Raw genomic sequence first — 21,602 nt, 5'->3', positions numbered from 1 at the left:
ACGTCGAGTGCAAAAACGGTTCGCAGAGACTTCATATTTCATGCCGCGCCACATAATTACTGCAGGACGCAAAACCGCGTGTGAGTTAACGACAAAGAAAGAGAAACAGAGAGACAGAGAGGGAGTCGGAGGTCTGGAGAGGGAAACGACGGTAACCATAGACAGGTGGAGGGCAGGAAGAGAGCAGGAAGGGGTAGAGAGCGAGAGGGCAGGGCCGAATAATCGAAATGATGGAAGAGCGACGATAGCTGGAGAAACCAAGGATAAAGGTTACCGCGGAGTTTTATTTTAACTCCTCGCTGTGGAACGAGCAGGAGGAGGAAAATTTAACTCGATCGAATTAAGCACTTAGGCTCGATTTACAGGACGATCTATAATTCACGACGGAATTCGGGGCAGAATTGTAAGGAGATATATACTCGAGGAATCGGAATTACATTTACAGATGTGTAAACACGTACATACGGCCATGAATCCTCAATTGCCTTCTGTGCCACGAGTGAAATTGGATCGCAAACTCCGTCGCGAAATAAGAGTCGTTCGAAATGCAAGTGTCTTGGAGGGAGAGATGCATTGTGTCTTATCGAGGAAAAAAAGGAGCAGATACACGATACAGGACGAAAAAGAAAACAATTGCGCGTTTACGGAAAATTCCGATATTAGCCGCGAGAGATAAGGAAAATCGAAACTGGAATGTCGCGCTCGCGCTGCGACGCCGCTGTCACGCGAGTTACAGCGAACGAGAACTTATTCGATCTGTCAAGATCGAGCGAAAAAAAGGCCAAATCCGTCGAAGGCCTTGCGAGAGGTGCCGCCGTGCTCCAAAAATACAAGGCGGCGTAACCGCGTGAGCCGCGCCCGAGTTCACATTTCGCGTAAGCACGGAAAAGGCGAGGTGAAAGATATATACACCGCTCCAGCTAGCCTATTCCGTAATTTTCAACGGTAATATCTTCATCGTTACGTTGTTCGTAGTAAAGCCGCACATGCAACGATAACAACCACATTATCGTAAAAAATTATAAGTCCAATATAGATTATTGAGGCGTTATCGTGCAGTTATCGTCAATGCCGTTGTGCAGGTACAATATACTGAAAGAAAAATGCGCAATGACGACGAAGCGACAACAGTCGTGAAAAGAACAGGCCCGCGGATGCAGATTGGTGTTGGACACTAATCGATGAAAATTTCTTTTGACTAAAATAATCGGTAAATCGATGATCCAAATTAATTGGCCGTCATATGTGTAATCACAAATAATTTAACTGACTGAGAAATTAATTATTAATCAATGATACAATCAATCATGTCAAAGCCCATCACGTCGAGTAATAAATTTTATTAATTGATGAAGTTATTTATGAGTTTGCACATGACGATTGATTAATTTTGATTACTGATTTACCGATTATTTTAGTTAAAGAAAATTCTGACTAATTAACCTTTAGACGGCCGGGAAAGGCGCTTTTGTGGCTCTTGAGTTTGGATTAAAATAGTACTATTTTTAGTGATATTTTAAATACTAAATGTATTAAACATGTATGTGTGTATGTAGCCTGCACAATGCGTGTTTCTCCGGTGCCCACTTTGTGCTTGTTCGCGCTTGTTCGCACTTACGTCGCCGGAACATATGCACTAATTGTAATGCTCCATTATGCATAACACCTTACTTTGAAAATTATCATTTGAAAAATGAAATAAAAAAATCATAAAATGTATAAAAAAACAAATATTGAAAAATATTTAAAAAAAATTTTAAATATAAAAAAAATAAAAAATTATAAAACAAACAAAAAAGTAAAAAAAATACAAAAATTAAACATTAAAAAACCAAACAAAAAAGACTGCATAAATCTATATGTTTATATTTATTTCATAATCTTTATATTGTCAATATTGCACTTAGGACTCGAAATTTCATATGCTCAGAATTGGAATCAGCGATACTAAAAACCCCCAAATACACTATTTTTAAGAAAATAAAAATTTTTTTATATTTGATCATATGTTCCCTGCCGGGAAAGCCACATTTTGTTTGGTTTTTTAATGTTTAATTTTTGTATTTTTTTTACTTTTTTGTTTGTTTTATAATTTTTTATTTTTTTTATATTTAAAATTTGTTTTAAATATTTTTCAATATTTGTTTTGTGACTCTGCACAAATCTCAAAATTCTGCGCTATGTGTATGTTACTTATATAGAAAAACTTTTGAAAAAAAAAACTACTTTTTTAATAAAAAAATGCCGGCAGCCTAAAGGTTAATGTGGCTAACACTTCTGATATAGAGTAACGCGTTCATCCTATATTCGTCACGAATCTCAATGCGCTTTACACTTGGCACTCGCACTCGGCAGTAAATTCGACAAATCCGAATGTGCTCTACTTGCATTACTGTTATCGACGTCAAGTCGATCTATCATTATATGCACGCGCTGCCTCGCAGCGGAAAAGAAACACGCAGTGGTATGGTATGGTCCTTAGAAGATTATATACTTGGCGCGAGGCGTCTGTCTCTCTCTCTTTATCTCGGTACGCGTAAGCCGTGTGTATTTCTGCGTCTCGCTATTTAGTTCACGCACGTCCACGCGTACACGTGTACTCGCGCCAGCGACGGTAGCTCGAGTACACGCGCACTTGATTATACACAGGTGGTTCGCGGCGATCCAGCGTTACCTGGCCTTTAGTCGCCCTCGGAAGGGCGTGCAATCGATCGCCGAAGGTTCCGCGCGCGCTTCGATCACGGCCGCACCTGGGGGACTTTCCTGAGAGATAAAGGGAGGAATGGCAAAGCCATAAATCTCGAAAAGCGTTATCTACACCGCGTGAAGTGCGGCGCAATAAGTATAATCCGCAAATTAAAACGAGTGTCGGGTGGGTGGTTCTCTTCACGAGACAACACTGCGAGTGTTGCTGTCAGTATAAACTGAATATTTCTACACCAAAATACCGAATACAGACACACATACAGAAGAATACATAACACATGCGCAAATAAATATTAATTGTCTCAAGTATTTTATAAGTTTATATACCCATAAATATATTCTATCACGAATTTTTTCGTTATAAGTATCAAATTTATTCAATGTATTGAATGAAGTATGTCTTGAATTCTAATAAGTTTAGAATTTTTTCAGAAATATATGAAATTAAAACAAAAATTCGATCAACTTATACTACACAAAGCCAAACCAATTTTTTCTTCAATAAAGTTTCATAATATTCTTGTAAACAGAGCAAATTGTTTTTTAAGTACATGATAATGAACTTTTCTCAAATTTGTGATAAATATATTTTAAAACTATTATAAATAAAATATTCTTTATCGAAGATAACTATTAAAGAAAAAAAAGTAAACTGAATAAATGCTTTTCTTAGCAGCAAAATGATATTTTTTCATGATTATTTTTTCTCTGTGTAAATACTAAGGAAACAAAAAAAATTAATCTTCGTCAATCTGCGTATAAAAGTATTAAAGCAAGATCAACGAAAGAGAAAATAATTCACTCTTATATTTTATTTTTATACAACCGGGAAAATTTCATAGTAAAAGTGACTATGGAATTTTGTAATCAAAGCAAAATCGATATTTTGCAGTAATTTATGATCCTTTCATTTCATGCATGCTACTTATATTTTAAAGACTGAAATGTGTACGGGAGAAAAAGTTTGATTGGATTAACTAATTTTTGGATCGATTATATTTCAGACCAATTGGTTAATCCAACCCAACCTTTTTTCTATGTGCTATTAAAAAAATTTGCTGGTTTTGGCGAAATTTACTATGTATCTTAGCAAGATAAACTTTACTGAGTAACGTATACGTCAATTGTGTTCTCCGCAGCATTCTCGATATTCGTGACGCGCGGTCGCGAGAAGAAAAAATGCAATACTCACTGAGCTAAGGGACACTTAATTGAACACAAAAATGCGAATCATGCGACAAAAACAGCCATTAGCACATTCAGTTTCATTCGCCACATGTTCAATTTTTCGTTTTCAGGATATTTTCTGCTTATCGTCACGAAGATGCATTATTTAACGTGTCGATAACGCGTAATCTCGATTTTACACTGCCTGTCGCCAAGTTATTGCTAATCGATTAATTCAAATCGTGCTTGACGAAAATGGGACTATTGAACTATAACGCAACATCCTTAAGAAAAAAAGACGAGAATAACATACCAGTTGATCAGCCAAGTAGATGCGACGACGTTGCTGGCACGAGATCAACGCTGTTGCTGTTATCGCTGTTGATACATTACATATATAACGAAAACAATCACTATCGTTATATATGAAATATATTGTCAGCAACAACATAACTTATATAACTTTACTGAATGACGTCATTCAGTCTATCCCTGCACTACTAAAAATATAGTAGTTAAATTGCAAAGAATTTATATAAAATAACTATAAGATTCTTACTGTATGTATACATTGATATAAAAATATTTCTTAAAGGTATCTATATTTTTCTATGACCTTAATATTACAATGTCTAGAATTGTTTCGAAGAATAAATAAGAAGAAGTAACGATAAGATTGAAGAGAATTAAGAGACCTAAGTAAATACCCGAGATATCTGAGACTGACACTAGTAGTCGAAAAATCGAGTTTTCAAGCTCGGGCCATTCCTTCTCACGTTTATCAACACTACTTTATCTACTCTTTAGTGCTAACTAAAACATCCTCTCGATAATTTAGGGCATTTGATTAACCGATAAACTCTAATTATCGATAAGATAAAAAGTTATCGAACTCGATTTTTCGGAACATTCCGGTCGTTTTGTATACGCGGAAATCACTTCACGAGAAGAAACAAGACCGGGAAATCATCAGATATAAAGCATCGCATCCGATGGTCAAGGTCAGCTGCTTTCCGCAAGAATAGTCGTGAACAGTCGTCACGACATGCGGAGTTCAATTAAAGGAAGGAAGAGCTCGTCGCCTCGAACATCGAGACAATGACGGAGTTATCGTCGTCGTCGTCGCCGTCATCTTCTCGCCTCAATCCAGCCTGAGAACGCGCTGAATACGGCGCCGAAACACGTCTGTTGTACAGACGACGTCGGCTAATCTGCATTTAAGTGCCGTAAACTATGCCTCGCGCAGCAATTTAGCTTGCAAATTAACGCTTTAACACTACGTGCGTCTGTAACTCTTAACAAATGGCATTAACAGTTGATCATCGTCACCTGTCAAGAGGTGAAGCTGTGTAAACTGTCGAGAAATATCGCAAATGATAGCAACTTTCTTTTTCGATCATCACTGAATACATTAACGATACCGTTAACGCAGCGATCCCGCGGAATCTGCGTTCATACACACAGAAAAGTACATAACATTCAAGTAAATATTATCCACTTCAAGTATTTCATAAGTTTATACAGGTGAGAGTTGCCGAAATTGTACCAATTTCCTAAATGCTATCTCATCAATTTCTTTATTATTATTAGAGTTCTAGTCAGAGCTAGAACAAAGCATGATGATTCCTGCATTCTATCTATTATTTTTAGAGACGAATGGAAGTGAGGCAGCCTATAACTAAAATGGCAAAACACGCTGAAGTTTCTTTCTGTCTCGCTCACTCACTTCCTCTCTACAAATGATGTACGGTGTTCTCTGTAATTTTAGAAACTCTAATTATTATTAAATGTAAATAGCATCTAACGATAAAAATGAGAAATAAATGAACAATAAGAATTACAGACAAATAATTTTGAGATTGTATCTTGTGCCATTATGAACATTTTAAAAAATCAAATACAATTGATGAGATACGATTTAAGAGAACAGTACATGATTTTGATAACTTTTAGCTATCCGCAAATCTATCGTACATTCATTATAAACCTCAAATTTATTGAAAACATATTCTGAATCCTACTAAGTTTAGCATACTTCAACTATGAATATGAAATAAACACAAAACTTTGGTTTGTGTTCATTTCATATTCTTTTTTTCATATTTTATTCTTTTTTTTTCATCACACAGAGTCGAATCAACTTTTTCTTAAATAAAGTTTTACAATATTCTTGTTAGCTTTATGAAAATTTCCGATGAATGTATTTCGAGAATATTATCAAGAAAATATTTTTTGTTAAAAGTAATCATCACTTAAGGGAATGCTGGAGTCGATCACGAATTCGAACAATGTTGATAATGCAGAGGCAATCGTCACTAACATAATCACGCTATCCTTTTTGTATTTCTTGTATATACAGAGCTTACATGAATGTTTTACCATATTCAACGGAAAACCTAATCATATATGTGTAGAAATCTGCAAACTTTTTCGATATTCTTAAGCTTCCAAATGCAGTTGTGAAGGTAGAGTAATGTTCTTCAAAATTTTTCTGTTTGGAGTTACACTTTCGGTATGTATAAGCCGCGGAACTTTTGGATTAGGCAAATATTATGCTAACTGACAGCTTGAGATTTTACATTAAAAATTTTTTGTTTGTTTTTGTTACATATCGAGCAATGCTCCTATTTATTTCTGCACATACTTTCATTGCGTAAAAGCATTTGTAATTCTGTGTAACCAATACGACGTAAACTTTGTAGAAAAATGTCAGTGTTCTGTCGGTAAAGTTTTTAGCTTCAGCGTCCCCTTAAGGGAACTGGAGGGTCAGATTATTTGAAAATTGTGCTTGTTCTTTCATTTTTTATGACAAAATGAAGGAATATGCGAAAATGTTATTTTGACGTGTATTTATACAATATATAAAGAGAAAAAAAATATAATTTTGATGATTAAATACTCAATATAAGTGTATGATACATGCAGTTAAAATATATTTCGTTTTTCTTTTCAAGATCGTCATTTTGCAGTAATATCTTGACTCTCGGTAGTTTAATTAAGCTGAATTTTAGGTAGAAAATTTCCGTAAGCTTGTCGTTATCGTGTGAATCACTAACAAACTTGTGAAAATATTTAATTTTGAAATATTAATTTTTTTACTATAAAAGAACTGAAAATTTAATAATATTCCATTAAGATATTTGCAATTTTGTTAACTTTTACTCAGTTTCTATTATAATGGTTTACACGATAACGACAAGTTTACGGAAATTTTCTACATAAAATTCAGCTTAATTGAACCACCGAAAGTCAAGATATTACTGCAAAATGACGACTTTGAAAAGAAAAACAAAATATATTTTAACTGCATGTACCATACACTTATATTGAGTATTTGATCATCAAAATTAATTTTTCTTCTCTTTATATGTTATATAAATACACGTCAAAGTAACACTTTCGCATATTTATTCATTCAGCTTGTCATAAAAAATTGTGAAAAAACAAGCACGATTTTCAGGCAATCTGACCCTCCAGTTCCCTTAAGAGAAGAAAGGTAAACTAAGTGATCGCTTTTCTTAGCAGCAGAATATTTTCCTGTGTATATGCTACCGAATTAAGAACAAAAGAAGACGTTTGTGAATATCGATATCGTCCACGCAGTGTTTTTTCATGGTAAAGCGCAAAAACTCGTTGCGCGTTCGATACAATGGACCAGCTGTTTCCACGTAGCTACTTCTGACCATGCGCGATAACGAACTGCATATGCATCGCGGATTACAAGAACGGCGCAATAACGGCAAATACAAATGATCGATAAACGCTTTTTTACGCAATCGCGTGCAGTTGGACGTTCTTCGCGTAGCATTCGCGACGCGACGTGTCGTTTTATTTCTTTCCTTCTTTCCTTCCTTCTGCGAGATGAGTTTGCAATAGCTCTGACGAGTAATGGCAGATTGCTCGGCAAATATTCGTCTCAAACCTCTGTACTAAGCAGATATTAAGCACTGTCGCATTGCGACAAGATAAAATGTGTCGCCGCGATAACGTCCGACTGTAAAAGTCATCACGTAAATGCCGTATTAAAAGAAACGTGATGCTGCTGTGGTGTCGATGCAATACGAAGCGTATCCCCCCCTTCCTTTCCGATTATATTAAGGAGATTTCGATTGCAAGAATCACGTAAAAGCGCGTACAACATTATTCCATCATTATTTGGTCGTTCCGCTACAATTTCATTGTATGTGATTTTCCAAAAATCAGCGTCTTTTAAATCTGCAATATCTCAAGCAAATAAATCAATATGCGAAACTGATTTCACTGTGTAACATTCACGTTTCATTTCGCGTATTAAAGCCCACATTAATAATCGTCACCCCTAAAACTTGTCTTATGTGAAATATTCAGATTTTTATTCAGAATTAGGTAAAAGTTTTTCCATTTGAATCATGACGTGACATTTATATCTGTAGTCGTGATTCAACTGAAAAACTCTCATTTAACTCTGAATTCAAATCTGGGTATCTTACTTGAGACGCGAGATAAAGAGAGAGAGAGAATTTTTCATGCAATAACTATTAATACGGGCATAAAACTCCCTCGCCACGAAATTCTTCATGACGTTAGTAGCAAAGAAATGTACGTCCAAAATGTCTACAAAACACGTCAAAATAAAAAAAATATATCCAAAAAATGACACGATTGAGCCCATCTTTAAAGTCCGTATTGATATTCATCACTTGCCTTAAGTGAAATACTCAGATTATAATTCAGAGTTAAATCTAAGTTTCTTAGTTGAATCACGATTGCAAATGTGATGTCACACGTATTACATAATTCAAATAAAAAGCTCATTTAACTCTAAATTCAGATTTAAGTATTTCACGTAGGACAAGTTTCAAGTAATGACTATTAATACAAGTCTAGAAACACGTCCGAGTACTTCTTTTTCGCTCTAACAATCAATAAATAATCGTGAAATTAACGTGATATGCAATCTTTTTTTTAACCTTCGTCATTATTTTGTCACGTTAATCTTACGGTTATTTATTAATTGTTAGGACAACAGAAAAGTGTTCGGAGTATTTTAGAGGTTATGCTTAATCGATTGCATCATTTCCTGAATATATCTTTTCGTTTCGACATACACATTGCAAATATTTTGACATTTTTTCGCTCTTGACATCATAAATCAAGATAGCTACGACGAAGAGCCAGGAACTTTAACATTTATCTTCGTTCATCTCATCAATCATCTTTCACTTCATCTCTCTTTCATTTTCAAACCTTCTCTCTCTTCTCTAATTTGCATGGTTTTCTTTTTCTTCTTTCTTACTTCTTTCTATTAATTTAGTTATATTTTAGTTATATTTAGTTACATTTTTTTTTCTTTCTTTTTGCATTGTACTTATTGTGCAACAATTGCCTATATTTCTTTTTAAGTTACATCTGCGCTAACATGTTATCTTAAACCACGATAAATCAATTTTTACTTCATTTTTAGAGTCAAATAAATTTTCTATCCTAATCCTTTCTATATAAAATCGTCTTTCATGTATATCTATTGGGTTATCGTCATGACCGGCCTGACATTCCGCAGCTGACGATTAGATTAAATGTAAATAAAGAAAAAACATAGTGGATGTCAGTTATCGTACACGATAATCTCGTATACAAAATAGGTCGATGCACGATTTCAGCCGTGAACGGAGGCTACGAATTTTTCTGACAATGTCATTATTTAATCAGATAATAGCGCCGTTATCACGGCCGGCGGCATCAAATGTTATATCACACGGTATATTCTGATAGTTGACATACAGGATCAATATTTGGATAGCAATCAGAACGCAGTAACCTTTCGCTTCATTATCGAGCTGTAAGCTTCCTTCCACTTGAATATCATATAATGAAAAAGCACAAAAAAACATTGATACTTAATAGAGTTGCTTGATGAAGACATTAATACTCAATAGATAGATCACAGGAACATCGATAAACTGTGAATAACAAATACATGCACAATAATGTATGCGCATGCAAAACGTATCTCTCTCGACCGTGTGTCGAAAGAAAATTACTGAAAAGGAAAAGATTCAATGATCAATCGTACGTGGATTCCGTGATTCTGAGCGTTCGAGAAAGCAAACGTTGCCGCGTAATATATTGTATAATCGCGATGTCACTATATGAAAGAAAGAATAAGAGAGAGAGAGAGAGAGAGAGAGATCGAAAGCAGAGCAAAGTACAATGTCCCTCTCGCGAAAACGGAACACACGATCCTGAACCATTCGGTCCGTCGAGAGACACGCAAGCGAAGATAAAAATAATCTTCCTGTGCGTGACAATGAGATTGAATCTCTCGCCGGACGCGAAGGAGAGACAGAGAGAGAGAGAGGGAACTTCTTAGAAAAGTTAAATATAATAGTACACTCAAGGAGAACAGACACGTAATGTGAACGTCAGCATCTGGAAGACGCATGGCCTAAAAGTGGCGAAACAATACGAGTCTTGAAGTTTCGACAAATAACAACGCTCAAGAATCACGTTATCCGCGCAACTTAAATGTAAGATCACACGCCGTGATGCAACGAAAATCATAAGAAAAACAATAATGGTACCTGTGAATTAGGCGTCGCCATACCTTGTTATAGCACTGGGTAATTCGACCTTGACAGGTAGTCTTAGCTTATGCATTTTACTTTATACGCGTGTGCACGCACTACTGTGTGTCATTTACAGTACGGTCTCTCCTCTGTCCCTCTCACTCCTTCTTTCCCTCTCTCGTATCTCCAATGCGTATGCACAAATACGCGCTACACGGCTATGTGCGGGACGACGTAACGGGAAACATAACCAATAAAATGCACATCCGAATGCAACCGCTTTCTTAAAAGGAGGGAGAGAAGAAAGACCGAGATGAGTGAGAGAGAAAGAGGAGAGAGAGAAACATGGAAGAGAAGAAAGAGAGAGCAAACAGAGCAAACTATAGAGAAAAAAGGACACGAAAGAGAAGAGCAGAAAAGAAAGGAAGAGAGAGCGAGTGAGCAAGAGAGAGAAAAAGAGAGAGAGAGAGAGAGAGATACGAGAGGTCCAAAAACACTTATCAAACCACACGACGAAACTAACCAACTATATAGAACGGAGGAGCGGGGGAGGGGGTTGGCAGTCTAGTGAATGATTTTACATGGACACTGGACGGCATACGACTCCTCTTCGGCCGCGCGTTTGTCTCTCGGCGACGGACTCTCGAGACTAGATCTACGACGCAAACTCATTACACGCGACACAATGAAACAACACATGCACGCACGCGACGCGACGCGATCGTTTTGACTCGACTACACGGCACGATACACTCTTTACTCCGCTTCGTCCGTCCCGTGTATCCACTCGCGGACGACGCCGCCACCGGTGGCGATCCGTGTGCGCTTCTGACCGTCCACCCGTACGCACGCAGGCCACGCACGCACGCACGTTTCTCCGTCCGTCCGTCCGTCCGTCCGCTCGCTCGCTCGCTCGCTCGTTCGTTCGTTCGTTCGCACCGCCGTCGCGCGCACTGTCTGTGCGCACAACACGCGCACGCTCCACCGTGGTTTGAGCGCTTCCACGAGAGCAGCGACGTTACGACTGGAAACAACAACGAGCGAGGATGGCGTCACCCGACGGTGTGCCGCGCGCTCGCACTCGAAAACGAGCGAGGCCGCGCAGACGAGACGAATCGACCAAAAGAGAGACAGAGAAAGGACAGAGAGGAAAGAGAAAGCGTGCACTGAATTGCATGTCAAACTACCCCCTCCGACTGTAGCTTCCGTTCGTGCGTGCGCGCGCGCAAGTATTCTACACTTTTGGTGCACCTCGCACTATGTGTCAAATGTTACGCCGGAGACGCCAGAGCTATCTGTCGGTGGTCGCGGATAGCTGGGACCGACCGAGTTCACGCACGAAAGTTTGAATCGAGGCGCCGACGTCGTCGTTTCGACTTTTCCCTGCCCGCACAACACGTATGTTCCAAAGAATACGTCTTAAACTTGATTTACTATCTGCTTTTTGTCTCCTGTTTTTTTCGCTTTATTTCTTTCTGACTCAAGCCTTAAGTCAGATGGAGACAGAGAATAAGAAACTGGAAGCGAAGGCATATTGCGAATCAGGCTTTACAGGCATCCAAAGGACATCTTATTTTAGACATCTTTGAGACATGCATGTTGCGGTTTTAAACAAGGGATTGATTCTGTAAACACCGATTAATGCTGATTTATCCAGACCCAATTCTATCGCCATCAATTACAGCGCAATTGACTAAATTGCATCGTCGTTATCTACATTATAGGAAATGCATATACCGGGTAGTAATCTAAACGGAGAGGACCACTTTTAAACTACTGTGGCAGTCGATCAATGCCGAAACCCAACAGGACAAACTTTTAAAAGAAATCTAAGGCCCGTGTTGATAATTGTTATTCGGAACTGTTTTCAGGTGAGATTCTTAGATTTGAATTTAGAGTTAGATGTGAGTTTTTCAGTCGAATCTCAATTACATACATAATATATTATATAGAATATTTAAACGTTCAACATAAAATATATACACGTGTCAAATATATAGACATATTTTATGTTGAAAGTTTGAATATCCATATTTAAAAACCAAAAAAATATGAATATTTAGAATTACACATGCGTCCGAAAAATGGTACTTTTACCTTATATCATGATCTATATTATGACCTTATCTATATTATGACCTTATATTATGATCTAAATGAAAAACTTAAATTAAACTCTCAATTCGGGTCTTCATGTGGGACAAGTAACTATTAATACAGGCATTAAAGTGTTCGAAAGATGTTTAAGAACAAAAATAGGCCGTTTTTTAGACGTCTTTAAGACGAATTTTAAAAGTTTGTGCTGCCTGGGAGGATTGGATGTCGAGTTAATCTTGGTCGTCTATCGGTGTTTACATCGTGACAAGCACCATTTAGGACAAAGCAGGTAATCACCGTGACGGAATCGGCTCTGGAACCGAGTTAATCGTTTATTCTTTCTGCAAAAGCAGAGAACAGGACGGACGAGTGAGTAGCTCACTGACGACCCGGCGGTTTGGCTCATGACATCGCGGATAAAGACTTGGTGTGCGATCTCGCAGGGCGCGAAACGTGCATATTACGTACGAGAATGAGATGAGAGAGCAATGAGAGATGGCATGTAGAATATAGCGATGAAAAGACTGCTTTATTCAAAGCGGATGAGGTACATCATCGACGCTCTGCTTATCATGCCGTCCGCAAATCGCAATCCGGTTGGAAGTACGAACGCGGCCATGACATACGATCTGATCCTTGCCTTCGTGCGATGATCGGATAACGCGTAATGTAACTGTAATAACAAAGTAATGGATAACATGATAAATAACTGACAGTTAATACCAGTCACGCGCGACAGAAATGCGGCGCCAAGCTACTACACCAAGCGAGAGAACAGCGAGCGTGCAAGAAATACAGGAAGAGGCTGCCGTACAGAAATAGTCACGATCGGCGAGCACGTCGAACGTGTTATTGTTTGTGTAACTGAAAAATGTAACTGAATCATCGTTCAATTCTTCTTCGTCATGGACCCGAATCTCTTAATCCGATGACTGTTAAGCGGAAATCAAATTAGCCAACCGACGATCGTTCGTCGTGTCTGATCTACCGCGAATGCTAGCCAATTAAAAAAAACGAACGAAATCCACTATGGCAGCACAGCTTCTTTACTTGAAGACGAAAGCTTATCTCTCTTTTTCCCTCTAGTCAGCAACAATCAACAGCGCGATCAGCTGACAGCTGTTCGTGTTAACAATAGCACGTTCGTCTGATCGAAATTTCACACATAGAGAAAAAGCGCTATCGAATCAATAGAATTGATCAGCACAACGCCGTGGTTGGAATAAATCTTCCTTTGATAAAGAAATTCAATAACCATCAGCATAAACAACAATATTCAATAACAAACGAGTTATGAAAATAAATACATCATATATTGTTTCAACAAACTCAAGCCAACAAACATGATGACGTCAAATGACGTTTCAATGACATTTTAATAATACGTTATTTGACGTTATTCTACTACTTGAACTCGTTTCAATAAAATTGCTACTGGATCAAGATTTATTCCAACCACAACGCATTGTTGATCAATTCTAATTCGACAGCGTTTTTCCGTTTACATAGGCTAATCAAGTTGAGAGGAACAGGCGGGTAAAGAACACATATAGCAGTTCTCGAAGTCATCAAGCGGATGGAAACGAGAGGAAGATATCATCTTACCTAAGCAACGCTTTCCTCCAGCAGTAGTCCGTCTCGATAACGAACAGCTGCAATTTCATCATATACGTAGACGTGGACCAAGGCATACAAACGATTCGTACACGCCTAAAGGCTGTCCGCCTCTCGGCGATGGCTCTCCTCCAGCTGCCGCTAGTCCACCACCTCGTCCTCCACTGCGTGGAAAGCGCGATTCTGTTGTTATCCGGGTCGCGATTAGCTGCGCGCGACCCAATTATATCGCGCGGGGTCCGTACTATCGATCAATCGACACGGGACGCACGGAACTGAGACGAAGCTTTCTCTCTTGTTGTCCCTCTCACCCTCTCTGCCTCTCCGCGGCCGTGAGATGGATCTCGAGCTGGTGGGATAATCTCTCCCTCTGGGAAGCACAGGGATTGAGTCGCACTGCGCGGCTGCCGAAGGAGGAGACGCGTTAAGCCGTAAAGCCACTCATCTTGAGAAGGAGAAAGGAAGCAGAAGTGGAAACGCACAGTGATGAAATTTCCGTTAATCCCGGGGAAACGGTCAACTCCGCGTGTCTTTGTGATGTGGGTCGGTTTTTCTTGAAGATTCACAGCCGTTGCATTTCTCTTTCTCTCTCTTTCTAGTTTGCTCGTTCTCTCCTTCACTCTCTTTCTTTTTCCCTCTATTTTTCTGCTCCGCTTCTATCGTACCACAACTCGGGCAGTGATGGAAAGAGGACGCCGCCAAAGTCTATTTCTCTGCCTTTCTTGCTTGCTTGCCTCCCCGCTGGCGTCGTGTTTCTCCGACGCGTCGCGACGCCCGACGGGATCCTCTTCCGAAAGCGCACGCGCGTCCTCATGGATCGCCACCCTCTGTCATGGACTCGTGTTACAGCCGGCTGCTAATGGTGACGTCACGCCGGGCGTGCCGATTCATTCACGAATATTCGACTATGGTCTCTCAGGGCTGATTCTGGAAATACCCGGCGGCGCACACGCGCGAGAAGAGCGCCCTTTAAGTATCTCCTAACCTAACCGGCAAAGAGAATCTAAGCCAAAATTATGTCCCATTTTTTTCTCTCTCTTTCTCTCTTTTTCTCTTTTCTTCTCTCTACAAAGTTCGGGGGTGGAAGGAGGATCTATGCAAACATGCAGACGTAGTACGACGAAATTAGAAGTTACTCGCGTCCTTCCGCCTACACGAAAATGTTTGTAACATACGTAACGAGAGAGTATATAACAGTTGAGGTCAAGTCAAATATAGCGCTGAATGAAGCGATGCGTGGAGAAAAATAGATCGACCAAGCTCGACATTACCGCGAAATTCTCATTAAACCCGAAACATGAAATAAATTTCCGATGAAACTTTATGCTTCATATTGCGTCCTTCAAAGCGAATTTGAAAACGTCCGTAAAACAACATTCGTCTCAAAGTGACAACCCTGTGTCATTCCAAGGCCAAGGACCCGGTGAAAAGGTAGCTACGGACGGAAGAGGTTACAAAAATTGAAGTTAACAGCCTCGAGAAAGCGTAACAGCCTTCGGCAAACGTAACGCAATTCTCAAAGACTGATTAGTATTAATTTAAGGGCTATTGTAACATTACAATACTTATAGTTCCTTTCGTTGTTTATTTGCATTACTTACTTTATATCAGTGGCTTAGCCAGGAGGGAGCTAAGGGGACTGCAGCCCCTTCCGAAACTAATTTTCTGGGTTACGCTAAGTGTGAGAACAATTTTTTCGAACGACCTTTTTTGCTCGTCAAAAATAAAAAATGCAGCCTTCCTCAAAACTTTTTTCTGGCTACGCCACTGCTTTGTATGTATTGTATTTATATTTCATTTTGATTGAAAAGAACTTGTGACGTCGATGACCAATTATTATCTTCGGGCTGTAATATATTTGTTAAAACCCAGTAAATAATCTGTGCGCAGACTGACGTCAGATTGGCAACAGGATCTGTCGAATTCGAGCAGGATCTATCGATAGATCCATAGTCATCTGCGTCCCCAATCTGCCGTCAGACTGCTGACAGAATCTGCTAACAGATTCTGACATCAGATTAGCGGCAGATTGCACGCAGTCTGCCAACAGACTCTGACGGCAGATTGCGCGCAGATTGCGCACAGATTGCACGCAGATCCTGTCGTTTCGTACGTTCTTCAATTAAATTTTTTGTAGAAAATTTTCTCATAATTTTTCATAATTACTCATAGAATAAACGCTTTCTCATAAATACTCATAAATACTTGTAAAATACAATGAAAAAAAAAGGTTCTCTATATTATTTTTTCATAATTTTTAAGATTTTCTCTGGTGAAATTCGAACTTGAACCGAAGACATCTTTTGGATAATCGTCTGTCGCCTTAGACACTACGCCAATTCCTCACTTGATAAAAAGTGATAAAATACAAGTCATTCCTTAAAGTTTAAGGAAGAAAAATCTTAGAGTTTGTTCGCCTTTTAAACCGCAAAATATAGACAAAACCATTTAGAGTATAAATAATGTAAGAGAGACCGGCATGATAATTCGAAATTAATTTTCTACCAAGGACCGTAGAAAATTACTGCAATAAAACAGCAGATAATGACATTTTTCTATCATGCTAATAAAATGTGCTTTTACATGTGCGAATTAATTTAGTCGATTGTCCAGTTCAGATTGTATTAAATTTTATCAAAATCGAAGCATGATATATTTTCAAATAAACCATCACAAAAATTCTGTAAGTTATTTACACGGCAAGACTATTTTATTCGGTGCTGCTGCTTTCAATACTTATTGCATAACGGTTAAATCGTACAGATTTAATGACATAATGACATTAAAAAAGAATAATATGAGAAATTGTATGAAAAATTATGAAAACAATTTTTACCAGGGATGGTATATGTACGTCTTTAAATGGCTATTTAAACTGGCTATTTAACTGTTGTACTATTCTATATTTATACTCGTTATTTCTCTATTATTGTTGCTTTTTTATAAGAAATGTGTAATACAATTTTAAAAGGCAAAAATTGTTTTTTATTGTGTATATATATACAATTATTGCACAATATAATTATCTTGACTCCTCTCGGAGTTTTACATGGTGTGTATGTGAAACTGCCCCATTTAACCCTTATAGAAATATCATACTAAGAATCATTGATAATTACTTATTATCCAGTATTTTTAATACTGAAAATAAGTAATTATCAATGATTCTTAGTATGATATTTCTATAAGGGAATAGCGTACATATAGCCCTTGATAGAATTAAATAGCCTATCTAGGAAATAGAATCTGCGCGCAATCTGCCGTCAGTCTGTCGACAGGCTCTGCGGGCAGTCTGTCACCAATCTGTCGTCAGAACAGATTCTGTGTGCAATCTGTTGCCATTCCGTCTACAGACACTGTTGACAAACTCTGCGCAAAATCTGCTCACGCAGATTGGCTATCTGGGTACTTTCCTAAGTTATCTTCATTGTATCTAGTTTTCATTGCATACCTGCTTTACAATGTTAATCACATGCTTGTTTGAGCTTGTGTGTTACAGTAAATGTGCCATTTGGACTATCTAGCATCATCTAGCGGTGTCGAGAACAGACTCGTTACATTTAACTGGTTTAAATCTCGGCTAAGTCTCAGTAAACATCAACTCGCAGTAAAATTATATGAATTGTTTATAATTTCCCACTCAACAATGAAACTGTTATATAACACACATACAATACATTATAATATATTTACATTAAAGTGAGAAATTATAACATTAATATTATATTACTGATAATTGATGTTTACTTATAATTAGGCAGAATCTGTGTCTTGACTAAATGATTCATTAGTTCATTAACTCAGTATTACAGTCTTTGTTACAGTGTTTGTCACCATCGTTTTTTTCGAAAGATCGAAATCGCGATATGATTAATGGCAATCAGCCACTATACATCTATTGCCAAGTAGGTCGATCAGAGAATTATCAAGCAGTATAATTCAACGACGGATCTTTATTTTCAAGTAGATGCTTCTACATATACGTGTATTGTCGTTAAAAATTGTCGTTAAAATCGAAGTAGAAACTAGTAGACCAATTCTATAACTTTAGAACAATGATGTCGCTAGCATGGTGTGTCTTATACTATTCTAAGCAATTACAATTTAAATTTATTACAATTCTAAGCAGAATCATAAGTCTCGTATAAAGTGAGAAGTCTCGTGAGAAAGTTGATTTGGAACGTAGCCTCACTGGCTACGTTCCAAAACTCTATTCGACGGGTAGAGTAACATTTAATTGATAGAGCAAAGATAACTAGGATTTCTTTATTATGATTGGACAATTAAATTACTCTACCCGTCGAGTAAAGTTTTTGAACGCAGCCACTGAAATATATATTAGGTTGCGTTCAGATTCCCTACCCGGTGCATTCTAATACTAGAAGTGCTATAGTATATGTAACATATACTATAGTGTTTCTAATTTCTAGTAAGAGTGCACCCGGATGAGGAATTTGAACGCAGCCTTGAGTGTTGCGGGATGAGAGAAAGCATGCTTGTAGACAGGGTACGCATAATACCTCACGTTTTATGCGTAAAATTTTATATGCAGAAGACTCGAGTATAATCTACGCAGATACCTAAATGAGGTTTTCTGCTGCATAAAACTTCTTTTAGAGCTATTTTACAATTGCGTAAGCGTGGTCGTAAATAGTTGTAAATCATTACGACAGTCAAAATAAAGTAATCAATGAATAAAACATTCTGATTGGTTGACTTTATAACTGTTTTGTATATAAAACAAAGCATAAATATTTGTCCATGATCATGAAAAACATGAAATTGTGAATCTAGTTCATCGTTGTATTCCATTTTTTAATTTCTTTATGTCTACATGTACATACAGATGTATTAATGCAACTGATTCAAGAGCAGTGAGTAGGATTGTACTTAGACAGAAATGAAAAGTCGAGTCGACGTCGATTCGACTTTTCATTTCTGGCTGGGTAGGTTATTTTAGAAAGCTTGGTTCGCTCGTCTGGGGGCACGTATATGTCCCTAGGATCCTTTTCGAACTACTAATTTTTTTGCGAAGTCGTTTCGGTGGTGCGCTATAGGGAGTTTTTGCAATTCCGTATTTTAGATACGGTAAACACTGAAGTCACGTGACTTCATACCGTATTCCGTTTTTACGTCGCCTACTTCAAAAGAGTTTTTGCACGGTGAATATTACAGTAACGTACGATAAAACAATATCCTACACAATCTGCAATCATTTTCCATTTTTCACTTTCTTTATATGGATTTTGGGATATAATCTCCCTTAAAAGTATGAGATCATCTTGACTTGTGAATCTCAATCATTCAGATTTCATTTTGGTAGTCGACGTTACTCGTAAACGATATTTTTCAGAAATAACGTTCGCATGTTATCTGAATAACGTTAAAATAACCGATGCGCATGCGCAGTTTGGTCTTTTGATTCGATGACGTCATTTTATATCCATATGAAGAGAGTGAAAAATGGAAAACGATTGCAGATCGTGTAAGATACTGTTTTATCGTACGTTACCGTAGCATTCACCGTGCAAAAACTCTTTTGAAGTAGGCAATGTAAAAACGGAATACGGTATGAAGTCACATGACTTCAGCGTTTACCGTATCTAAAATACGAAATTGCAAAAATTCCTTAATATCATACTCCGCTTGCGGTAACTTTAAAGTCGGTACACATATAGACCGCTTTTATTTTTAAGATCGTCTAATGCCCAATTTCTTCACCTCCGGTTAACTTTATCTGCCAGTTATTATATTGGAATTGACCAATCATATTTATGGTTGGCAAGATTAACCAATCACGGTTGACATTTGTCCGACAGATAAAGTTAACCGGAGGTGAAGAAATTGGGCATAAATTCATCTTCAGTTGCTGTACGAGTTATTTCATTGGCTGCGTTCAACAGAGAAAGCTGCTTTACAACTGTGTAAAATTCGTGAATCTGATTGGTACATGCTCTTGGATTTAACCAAAATTAATCATACTCCAATCAGATTCACGAATTTTATAACAGTTGCAAAGCAGCTTTCTCTGGCTGCGTTTTCACTGCTAGTACTGAAATTCTATAGTATATGTGACATGAACTATAGATTTTCAATACTGGAAGTGAATGTCGGAACGCAGCCATTGGTTATGGAGTATCTGACGACTTAAGATAATCTTAAACATAAAAGCGAAAGAAAGACTATGGATGCCGGCCTAAGAATCCCGTGTAATCGCAAATGTGTTTCAAGCCACTCTCCGATTGGTAAAATAAAGACAGAACACGCCAAAGGCAAATTGCTTTAGAAAGCACGAGCCAATCGAACAGCTTGTCTCACGCATTCGCATTGTCCGACTATGCTGCCTTATTTTAACCACCTATAACAACCTATATCTGCCACTTCTAACCTGAAGACCTGGTAGTAAACACAACAATTCTAGACCCGTATCACCAAGAGCAATATATTAATTAATTTTAGCGTTATTAAGCGTACGTAGTTAGAAACATTATGGTAAGTCTTCGATACGTTCTCGATGTTCCGTTCGCTTTATTACGATTCTCATAGTGCTGAGAGTAGACTAACCTTCAAAGCCACTTTCGACGTTTCGATTTGCAGGACGTATTTTTAATGATTAGGCGAAAGAACATGACAATATTTACTGACGCAAAGGATGACACAACTGTCCTAGAGTTAAAGAAGATGATAGAAGGTAAGAATACACATGTGTCTCAGAAGAAGCAAAACATTAGTATTTTTTTAGCATGTCCTTTAGTGTAATTTGCAATTAAACGATTGTTGTTTCGATAGACAGAAAGAGAGAAGAATGTTACTTTTAATATTGAAATTGATTTATATAGGTATATTGAAAGTACCACCTCTAAACCAACAACTATTTAACAAGGACAACACCATAATGAGTGACAGCAAGTTTTTATCGGATTATGGACTAACATCGTTAACTGCAAAGGCACAGTGCCCTGCGTTAGTGGGCTTAGCTTTGCGTCAAGATAATGGCCAATTTGAAACTCTTGAAATGACGCCGTTCTCACTACCACCAGATCTTCCTGATGTAATGAAATCACAGGAAGCTAATGGTCAAGAACAATCTCCTTGAAATGACATGAATGATATCGCATCAGTTGACGACAAAGCGTTGTGTTCGATGCAAACTAGTAACTTATCAAAGCAGCTTTGAATGATAAAGCAGAAAAAAAACAAGGAAGTCTATGCAGGTATCAAATATTAGATACATTCAACTTCACACACAGATACTTGGAGTTTCAAATTTTTCCCAACACCTTTATTGAAGATGCTCTGTAGTCGCGCAGTCTTCGGTTTTGTAAAAGAGTGGACAAGTACCAATTTGTACTTGAATATTATTAGACTGAAGGTGATAATAAAGTTAAAATCATGCTTACTACATCATGCATTAAACCAAATTTATATTGTAGCAATGAAATATATATATATATATACATATATATATATATA

The 21,602-nt window shown here is 37.8% G+C and overlaps 2 protein-coding genes across 13 annotated transcripts in view; one reads left to right on the top strand and one right to left on the bottom strand.

The window, feature by feature from the left end:
- LOC116849108 (phosphatidylcholine:ceramide cholinephosphotransferase 1-like) overlaps positions 1 to 15,000 on the bottom strand; it is a 38,062-nt gene extending 23,062 nt beyond the window's left edge. The window contains exons 1-2 of one of the 12 annotated variants that reach the window (XM_032825919.1): positions 14,612 to 15,000; positions 14,121 to 14,533 (exon numbers count right to left, since the gene is read on the bottom strand). In XM_032825919.1, coding sequence (XP_032681810.1) covers positions 14,121 to 14,206 — 86 coding nt within the window. In that variant the 5' untranslated portion in view covers positions 14,207 to 14,533; positions 14,612 to 15,000. Of the gene's footprint in view, positions 1,796 to 10,433; positions 11,595 to 12,983; positions 13,189 to 14,120 lie in introns of those variants that run through there. The other 11 variants (XM_032825929.1, XM_032825921.1, XM_032825922.1 and 8 more) reach the window with 11 other exon arrangements.
- Positions 15,001 to 20,410: 5,410 nt separating this feature from the next.
- Positions 20,411 to 21,531, top strand: LOC116849107 (elongin-B). Its single transcript, XM_032825917.1, has 3 exons — positions 20,411 to 20,621; positions 20,727 to 20,820; positions 20,969 to 21,531. The coding sequence occupies exons 1-3, from the start codon at positions 20,619 to 20,621 to the stop codon at positions 21,223 to 21,225; spliced, it is 354 nt and encodes a 117-aa protein (XP_032681808.1). The 5' UTR covers positions 20,411 to 20,618; the 3' UTR covers positions 21,226 to 21,531.
- Positions 21,532 to 21,602: the final 71 nt, after the last annotated feature.

The sequence above is a fragment of the Odontomachus brunneus genome, unplaced genomic scaffold (assembly GCF_010583005.1).
Source record: "Odontomachus brunneus isolate Ranch 3 - 2012 unplaced genomic scaffold, Obru_v1 Obru_scaffold_106, whole genome shotgun sequence".
NCBI classification, from domain to species: Eukaryota; Metazoa; Arthropoda; class Insecta; order Hymenoptera; family Formicidae; genus Odontomachus; species Odontomachus brunneus.
This window is presented reverse-complemented; position numbering and strand designations above follow the sequence as displayed.